The sequence below is a fragment of the Rhamphochromis sp. 'chilingali' genome (genome assembly GCF_963969265.1).
Source record: "Rhamphochromis sp. 'chilingali' genome assembly, chromosome: 2".
Lineage (NCBI taxonomy): Eukaryota > Metazoa > Chordata > Actinopteri > Cichliformes > Cichlidae > Rhamphochromis > Rhamphochromis sp. 'chilingali'.
In genome coordinates this window covers 13,842,878-13,852,913 of record NC_137930.1, presented here as the reverse complement: position 1 = coordinate 13,852,913, position 10,036 = coordinate 13,842,878, and the positions used below count along the sequence as shown (strand labels likewise).

Genomic DNA, 10,036 nt, shown 5'->3' with positions numbered 1-10,036 from the left:
GTAATGTTTTTAGTAAGCGTACCTGTACACAAATAGCTGCAGAAAAGGAAGGGAAGACAAAGCTGCTCGTGTTGAGGCAGGCTTATCATCTTCACACAGGCATTTCCTTGACTCACCAGTTTTTCCTTTTTCTGTGTGTTACCTCTCTTCATAGCTCCAAACTTAGGCATCATATAACTTGCAGCACTAGGAGAACTGTGTGAAAATGTATATCTGAACATTTCTATTTAAGACAGTGAAAATGATACACAATACACACGGGAAAAACTGCGCAGAAAGTTCTGAGTAAAGTACTGAGATATCAGGTAAAAAGTGGGTCAGTATTTGTTTTGGCAAAGATACAGCAACAATAAAATAGTTTTCAGACAAGACAGAGTAGGGAAGTGAAAACCATTGTCCTTCATATTCAAAACGAAAGCAAAGATATTTTGTTTTGATACTGTGTTGGGTGAACGTGTGATTTTTTTTTTTTTTCTTACAAGGGTCGGCTTTCAAGTTCCTCCCACAGAGCTAACTGAGCGAAGCAGACTGGGGTGACAGGGAAAAGCAGTGATAACAAACAAAGAAGAGGCTTGCTAGTGACTCTTAAGCTGGGAGCCGATCAACAAGAAGAAAAATATGGGGAAACTACTCCTGGTTTTCTTCGTTTTTGTCCTCTGTATAAGCAGTACACAGCAGAAAAAAGGTAGGAGAAGCTTGTCAAAATTCAACAACAGCTTTAAGTAACAGTTTCATGGACTTGAGAGATAATCTAAAACATCTGGCGGTGTTGCTGAGGGTTGAATGACTGTTTGGTAAAAACTGGCTGAAACAGGATTTGAAGCAGATTCATGACCCTGAATTATTTATTATACATATATATACTTTGAATAGTTAATATTTCAATATCTTGACATCATATTCTCCAGCTATTTCAGTGAGAGGATTTTTTTTGTGTTTTCTGAGTTTCCTAATCATTATTTGTTCGTGGAATTTAAGTTAGATGAAAGTGTTTTGAGAGCATTTGGCTACAGATGAAACTAAATATCTAAATACCTAGCACATTGTATAGATACTTTGAACCAGTATATTTGAAATCTATGTTGGTACAAATATATTTGAAATTCATTTACATTTTGAATGACCTGCAGTAACTTTCATTTTTGTATTGTTTTTTGGTTTTGTTTTTTGTTTTTTGCAGGACAAAAGACATGGAGGGAGCAGAAAAACAGCTCTGAGGTTGTTTTTCCCATGCCCAGAACATTTAAAGGGGCCCCAGTCATTAACAATCAGCCCTGTGTAAATGGGACTCAGGCTTCCTTTCTAAATTATTCCCCTCCAGCTCTGAACTTGCTCAACAACAGCACAGTGCGGTACCTCGGTGGTTCTCTGAGCACCCGAGTCATTCCCATTATTTACATGTTGGTGGTTACAGTTGGGATTCCAGCCAACGTCAGTATCTTGTGTTTGCTAGTGACTAAAATCCGAAAGGTGTCTTCTGCCATCCTCTACTGCAGCCTGGCTGTCTCCGACCTCTTCCTCCTCCTCTCCCTCTTCTTTAAGGCTCACTACCATTTCCATGGAAACCACTGGGTTCTCGGAGAGACTGCTTGTCGAGTTGTTACGGCATGTTTCTACGGCAATCTCTACTGCTCGGCCATGACGCTGGCTTGCATCAGCATCAAGCGCTACCTTGCTGTGGTGTACCCATTCCTGTACAAAAGTATGCCCAAGAGAATGTGCGCTGCCTGGGTGAGCCTGGCTCTGTGGGGGGTGTTTGGTGTTGCCATCATCCCAGAGCTCATCGTCCAGCAGAGCTACTGGCTCCCTCAGCTCAACCGCACAACCTGCCATGATGTGTTGCCCCTGGATCACAGCTCTCACATGTTTCTACTCTACTATCACCTGATTCTTATCATCTTATTTCTTATGGTTCCACTTGTGGTTACAATTGTGTGTTTTGCCCGAATCATCAACGAGTTAACAAGATCACACTTTGACTGGAGAATGTACATCAAGGCCAGCTCACTGGTGTTTAGTATCTTTCTGGTGTGCTTTGTACCCTCTGGAGTCCTACACTTTGTCCATTATGTCCAACTGTTTGTGAATGGAACGGAAACCCTGTATATGTACTTTAATGTGGCAGTGTGTTTGTGCTGTGTCCATGCCTGTCTGGATCCTTTCCTTTTTCTTCTCATGTCCAAATCTGCAAGCTCCAGGCTTTACTTCATGTCTTTCAAAGGCAAGACGCTGAGCATATCTTTCTAATAGAAACCTGTTTAACAGTGTTAAAAAGTAAGTGATCATATTTCTTATTTTTGTGGATGATAATGAGAGAAATGTTCTCCTTGGCAGGAATCCAAAGAGAGATCAAAAGCACATGATTTTTCATTTAAAACTATAAATGGATTTCATCATTGTTGTATTAACCTTATTCTATGAGTCATAATTGTTGTTTTATTATAAAAGTTCTGTTTTTGTGACACCCACACACAAAACGTAACTCCTATATTTAAAAACTAGAAAACAATAAGAAACTTGAAAGTGTAAAAGAAAAAAGAAAAGAAATGTATACGTACATAATACATTTTCCTGTTTAATGACAGTAGTGGCAGCAAGATTTACAGCATGTAGGGTCATTTTATGCTTACTGTAATTCACAAGTTATTTGAAAAGATGCAGTGCAATGATACATAAAATATGAGTTTTAGTGTCTGCCATTTGGTTGCTATTATAATAGTATTTTAGTAAAGCTACTGTAATCGGCATAAACAATTCATTAGAGTAAAATGCATCTACATATGTTCATGTTCCCTGAATTTCATTTTTCTCTCTACAGTGTTTACAGTAATTTCCCTACTATCCTCTGTTGTGTAACTACCCTGAAGATTTGAACTGGAAGTTAATGTCATGATGGGCTTTAGCTAAAACATAGCTGTGTGTTTTTATGTCAATTTGTATATGTATATAGTATATGGATGTACATAGAAGATGAAAGGATGTATATTATTTTTTAAATTAAATAATAAATATAATTAATAAATGTGTCAAGTAAGAATACTATACATCTATACTTAAAAAAAAGATTTCATAACCTTTTTGAACTTTTACAGTAGTATATAACTATATTCTATACATTTCTGTATCTCCGGCTTTCCTGTGAACTTTTCAAAGATATCATCAGTTATTAAACTACTCTACTTCTCTCTGCTCTCTACCACTGACTTGGTATTTCCTAACCAGCCTTTGACAGGATGTAGAGTAAAGTGACACTGAGGAGTGGAAAAGTCTACTGTCCGTCCGTCACGTCACACTGGGGTAGTAAAAAAAGAAAGCACTATGTTAAAATTTTGTCTATGACTCACTTCTGGCTGTAATTGACATTAATGATAAGACAGTTTACTGAGATTAATCTTTATTCTTTATTAAAGATTCTTTGACTGTGTATTTGAATAAGGGCAGGCAGAAAGAGTTGCATGTTTTGGTAAATTTAGTATGAATGGCACCATCTGCTGGTAAAAATGAAAGTTCAACAGCTGCTCAAATGAAACTCTTTATTCAATATGTAGATACCAGAGGAATCCACCTTTACACTGTATTCACTAGAGCTTTTTATCAGCCTTATCAAAATAAATCATGTCAAGGTCAGATTTTTATCTTTACACACACACCTGCACATGTAGTTTGACAGCAGAGCTTTTCAAATCTGAAAGTCTCAATGGTGGCACTTTAATTCCTGCTCCAGTGACAATAATGACTAATCTAACTCGAAATCACCCGAAAAACAGATCTGACAACCCCTGCTGGAGGTCAGTTTGTAGTAAATACAATCATCTCATCACTAGCATGCCCCTTCACAATGACGCAGAAGAACAATTCAGTTTAAGGAACACCTGTCCACAACAAACCTGACAACACACGAGAATGATACATTCACCTTTAACCCGGGAATCACATCTGTTAACCTCCACAGAGGAACAGCAAAGACACCAAAATGGCATATAGCACACAAAACAGAGGGACTTAACAAACATGCAGGGTTTCAGTCTGGAAACTGTGATGTACAGTATAACAAGTTGGTTCAGCACAAGTGGAAGAGCGAAGGAGAAGCCACAAGGCAAGGCCGAGGACAGACAGAGATAAAGCATCAAACACAGGAAAGCAGATTCATATCTTGAAACAGCTGCAGTCCATTTATATTGGTAGAAAAAGGAAATAATTGGTCAATAATAGGTCCTTTACTACCAAAACTAAGATATATGTGAGAAACATAATATAACATTCAATAACAGTATCACCAAAGCTGACAAAAATTATGAAATTCCAATGATTTTTTGTATGATGGAACTAATGCAGAACAAACTACAAGTTTATGTTTTACAAATGACCTAATGTGTGTTAACATCAACTCATTAGCACTAAAGCAGGAGGTTGTTCAAGCATATAAGTCACAAAAAATAATGTTCTACAAATAACTTTTTTATTTATTTTATTAGATATCCCTCTCTGAGGTCACTGTAGTTTTGTTTGTGGTGCTCACAGTGCTGAAAAGTGTGATTTGTAAATATTTCCAAATATATAACATGTGTTTCCTTTGCAAATTAGGAAAGAAATACTGTTGAATCCGACTTCCATGGATTATTCAAAAATAACTAGCATTTCAGGATAAACTTTACTGTTGACTCCCCCCAGTGCATGATTTTGGGATGACCAAAGGTGAACCAAAGTTAGGCCCAAAGTTGGTCCACTTTGGATCAAAGTGACTTCTTTGGTCCAGACTGAAATATCTCATTGTTCATGTTCCCCAGAGGATATATCCTACTTAATAAAGCAGTTCATTAATTTTTCTCCATATCTTTAATTAGCTAGATGGTTATTTTTGTCTTTTATAACATTCACCTCCAAAAGACACCATCCTTGTCTGCACTGCACTACAAAATATTTATGCTAGCACAGGAAACGCACATGCTAGCTTAGCCAGCATGATAGTGCAAGGCTGCAAAGGCTAAAGAGCCTTTAAAATCTTAAATAAGTGAGCATCACAAACAAATTGAATTTGCAATCTTACCATGTTTTTGTTTTTTTGTTTTGTTTTCTTGTTTTTTTAGAATTTGAGTGACTTGGCCTTTTACACATTCATGATATAAATCAAAATGTAAAAACCTCAGTTCCTTGGTTTAAGAAAAAAATTAGAAAAAAATATCTGTCCACATAGTGTTAGTCTAGATATACATGCAATAAACTTACAGTCGTAGTCAAAAAGTTCTATATAGTCATCACAGGCATCAGTGTCATCTTGTGGGCTTTTAATGAGTTCTCTGAACTGTCCTTTTTTTTCCAGGATGTAATAATTGTGCAGCATACAATTCTTTAGTCCTTTAAAACACAAAGATTGGGCGCACAAGTTTGAATTTGTTTTGGATATTTGGTCAAATGTTTTTTAGCAAGTTATACCTCGACTAGAGGCCTTTGTTAGCCATGAACAAGCTTCTGTGGTTAAGAAATAAGTTAGAATGTTCAGGAAGTCTGAAATCAAAACTGCTGGAACACTAGCATCACTGTCCACATTGAAGCCAGTTTTATATCACCATGGCCTGAGAGGTTGTGGACTAAGAAAGAAAACCCGTGAACCAAAACTGACACCTTCAAGCTTGAAAGTTTTATGGTCAGATGAGACAAAGACTGAGCTGTTTTGCCACAATGACAAGAGGTATGTTTGGAGCAGTAAACATGAGGCTTTCAAACCTAAGAACACTGTACCAAATGGCAAGCATGGTGGTGGCATCATAATCCTCAGGGGTGGTTTTACTGCCAGTGTACTGATAGAGTGTGCGGTGGATGAAATAATAAAAAAGAGAGATTACCTCAAAATTCTTCAACTACAGCTGAGATCAATAGCTAGGTGGTTAAAACTGGGGGACAACTAGGTGTTCCAACAACATAATGACCCCAAACACACATCAGAGCTGGTTTTGGAACAGTTTAAGCTTGCTAACATTATTCTTCTGAAATGGCCTTCCCAACTAACCAATTTAGATGAACCCTGACACTTCTGCTAAGAACAGTGGTCAAATGTCCAACTAGAATTATGCCAGAAGCTTGTTGATGGTTACTAAAGTGGTTGATTGAGTTACAAATTGTTAACAGTCATTTAACCAATTTCAGGGGTGTATATAAATCTGTGTGGATTTGACAATAAAATAAATTCACCTCGTGTAGCCAATTCTTATTTTTAAAGTAAATAAAGATGTGTGCGGTACAATCATTCCAACCTGAAAAAAGAACCATTCAAAGAAATCATTAAAAGCCCAAATTCACCATGATATTCGTGGCCATGACGAGTGTATGCAACCTTCTGATCACAGCTGTACATACAGAGAGAGAGAGAGAGAGAAATACACACACACAGGTGTGCTCACTGCAGTATCAAGAGATAGGAATGAAAAAAGCAAGATAGAGCAGCAAAGATTCCAGCAAGGTTTGGAAGGAGAGGTGGGCTTGACGGTAAGAGAGGCACAACATCTGAGAAAGGCCTTTGAGTTTCAGGCGGAGCAGCAGCAAGGCAGGAACAGAGTGAAAAGACAGACAAAGTGACACTATGAAGAAACCAGGACAATGAGACAGATAGAGAGGGGGAAAAGACTCTAAACATAATTTGATACCAACAGAAGTTTCCTACAGTATAAATTCTTTTTGGCAGATGAAATTAAAAGAAAGAGCAAAGCCCTTCATGGTGAACTAAACAATACCAACATGAGAGATGCAGAGAGGAAGCATTCAGACAAAAGGATTCCAGGCCCAAAAAAGTCTCTTACTGTAAAAAGCAGAAAATGTAAACTTCTTTTCACTTTAGAAATGTAGCTGCTGAAGTTGCCAGTTTGGACTAAACTACTATGTATATCATTATTGATTTTTATGGCCTTGTCATTTTTGCAAATTGCAGCAAAAGGTTTAAGTATCATCAACCTATTTTATCAATGGAGTGAAAATTGTAGGAGCAAAGTTCAAACACAGTAAATCGCCACCCAAAAAACAGAAAAGCACATTGGTAAAGCAATGAATGAGACATAAATTAATAAATAAATAATAAAACAGCCTGTCTAATTATAAACACTTAATAAATAATTTTTAAGCAAGCCAACATTGCCAACTTTCAAGTTTTGACTCAAAACAATACCTCTTTCCCCATCCTGGTGCTATATGTTGATCACAAATTTGCTTTAGGTTTATTTATGAAATTTAATGATTTTATAATGAACACTGAAGATCCTAACCATGTCCAATGATAACTGTACCTTATACCATTAAAAGTGTTTTCATTGTTACTGGTCATAGTTACTGTAATGACTATAGCATGAGATATGAGCAAATAATATCCCAAGGGGCCAATAAATAAATGGGGACTATTTTGGAGGCTTACATAAATAAGCTGAACTCAGTTATGCTCACAATTTAATTTTATATCTTTATAAACTCAACCCTTTACAAGAGGGTAACAGCTCCTATATGTAGTTAAGTCACGCATTGATACATGAAAAAGATTACTGCTACAGAAAGCAACTGTGGACAATATCTACAATAAATAAACAAATAAAAATAAAAACTTTAGAAAACAGATGAGACTTGTACACACAGTAAATTAAAAATGTCCTAATGGCTATAATAGAGAAGGCTAAACAAGTAATTAAACTGCAGCATGAAAACTGTGACTGTGTGTGACATTACCTGTCTGGAAAAAAGTAGAGGATAATATGCTGACAGATCTTTATCACTTGTGTGTCATGTTCATGAATGTTCATGCTCATATGGATCCTTCGGTTATATAACATTTACAAATTTAAGCAAAAAGTCAGTGGGAAGACTCCTATAAACAGCTGAAAGCAATAAACTGAACTCAATAAACTGAACTCCTGTGCTCAGCATTTTGTGCAGTCATTGTGCATGAAAGGTCTTCAGTTATTTTGGACTGTGTGTCCTTTTGCTGACTAAGGGCAAGCAAATTATTGACCAGCATGAGCCACACAAGGTAGAGCCTCAAAGCAAGTGTCTCATGCCAAAACCTTGACAGTTGGCAAACCTGAGCTGCTGCTGGTGGCTTCAAATGCACATGTAAACAAAAACGTCACACATTTCCTTTAATCAGCATACAACTGATTGGAACTCGGAAGGGGAAGGTTGCTAGAAACCCAAGCCTTTTGCAGCTTTGGCACATGCATTTGTGGGCTGCATGTGTGAAACCGCCCACTGTAGTGCTGAGCTGCAATGAGCTGCTGTTATAAAGACTTTAATCACCGCTGATAAATTTAGCTTGCTTCTGAAAAGCTTTTTTTTCCTCCAAATTCCTGCAAGAATGCCAATAGCTCTGGTAAAAAGCCACTGGCATAACATTTGATATTCTAAATGAAGCTCCTCTGTACACCTACTGCTCTGCAAAACTGCATTTCATTATCCTAATTTACCAGGTATTTCTCTCAGAAATAACAGAATAATAAAACTCATCATGAATCTGAGTTTGTGAACATATTCCGCATATCTTATGGAAAAAAAGTAAATAAAAAACAAACTGCAAAGCGCATTTCAAAAATATTTTAACAAATCACTTTCTGTAAATATGTTGCTATTCAGTAAACTGAGAAAATACCTGGTAAACAACATACTGTTCTGTGGTGAGGTTTACATGAGGACATTGGCACGTGTGTCTGGCAGTCGGAGCCCCACTAGCCCGCCGCCAACCAACACGGATGATGCCAGCAGAATGGGAATGGCCTTGGTGATGCCAACCAGAGAGCCAAAGATCAGGTTGCCCAGCACCGCTGCCAGCTTACACATAGCATTACAGAAGCCAAATCCTGTGCCCCTACAGACAAAGAGGAGAAGAGGGTTACAAATGTACAGTAAGTATGTCTCATTTGTTTCTTAACAACGTGAAACACCATGTTTTCTTAAAAATGCTGCTGCAAATATCCCAAATGTGCAGAAATTTAATTTCTATTCAGTTCTTGCTGTAGTCAAGGGCACCAGAAGAACTTTTGATTACTAATACAAAATCAAATCTCCTGATTGCCACCAGTTTAGAGAGCCAGAAAAAGCTGTAGATAATACAGAAGCCTTGGCATGTTTTTTACTATAGTTCATAATAAAAACTGACATGAGCCCTGAAACACAGTTTCTGATGCAATTTCTGCACCGGGTGTTTTATATGCCTTTGCTGTGTCTAACGTCTTGACCTCCAAATATGGTCTATGCAGCTTGATGTGGCTTCTATGAAAAGCATGGCTATTTCAAGGGATGGAAAGTTGAGAGACACTTCTGACACACATCATGGTGCATCTCATAGATTTGCAAGTTTCGTCTTGAGTATGGGCTCTCCATTTAGGCTCACATTAGTTGGTTTTTGCAGTGACGGGAAATAATAACTCCCTTCTGATATCTTCAACCTAAAGTAATGAACCTGTTTTGAAAATTTAAGTAGTAAAAAGTAGAGGTATTTACTGTATGTTAAACTGTAGGGAGTACAAATGACAAGTTGTCAGAAAAATAAATGCTCAAATAAGGGTGCCTGAAAATTCAACTTAGTACAAATTACAAAGTATTTGTACTTCTTTATGTCCAACCTGTGTCTAGAATTAAACAGTCGACTGTCGTGACAAAAAAAAAAAAAACTTCCAGTACTGTGAAGTGACATTACAGTCTGTGAATGGGTCAGACTTTGGCTGTGAATGTCCTCAGTGTTTCACTAATAAAAGGTTTGAGGTTGCTACTTATCAAAGTAAATTTGAAATTATTTAACACTCCCAAAACTTCCCAACTTTGAAGCAGTGCTATAGCACAGCACTGCTTAGTTTTATTCAAAGATCAAAGCAAAACTTCCAAGCATGAGGAAAAACTCGATTTTTTGTTTTGTTGTTGTAATGTTTCTTGGCCTTAGGCCTCTGCAAGACTAGTTCTTGAAAAGTCTTGAAAAACAAGAAATAATAAAGACGTGTTCTTCTTTATCTTTCTTTCATATGGGGGAACTGACAAGACAAAATTTTGCACAAATATTGGTTTGCTCAGT

General features: G+C 37.2%; 2 protein-coding genes across 3 annotated transcripts in view; one reads left to right on the top strand and one right to left on the bottom strand.

Moving 5' to 3' along the window:
* Positions 1-398: 398 nt before the first annotated feature.
* On the top strand, positions 399-3,124 carry LOC308391836 (proteinase-activated receptor 3-like). The gene is made up of 2 exons (XM_080874593.1): positions 399-685; positions 1,181-3,124. The coding sequence occupies exons 1-2, from the start codon at positions 619-621 to the stop codon at positions 2,245-2,247; spliced, it is 1,134 nt and encodes a 377-aa protein (XP_080730719.1). The 5' UTR covers positions 399-618; the 3' UTR covers positions 2,248-3,124.
* Positions 3,125-3,537: 413 nt separating this feature from the next.
* The window catches only part of LOC308385302 (synaptic vesicle glycoprotein 2C-like), a 71,447-nt gene continuing 64,948 nt past the window's right edge, over positions 3,538-10,036 (bottom strand). For both annotated transcript variants that reach the window (XM_080864144.1, XM_080864145.1), the window contains exon 13: positions 3,538-8,836. In XM_080864144.1, coding sequence (XP_080720270.1) covers positions 8,653-8,836 — 184 coding nt within the window. In that variant the 3' untranslated portion in view covers positions 3,538-8,652. The remainder of the gene's footprint in view (positions 8,837-10,036) is intronic.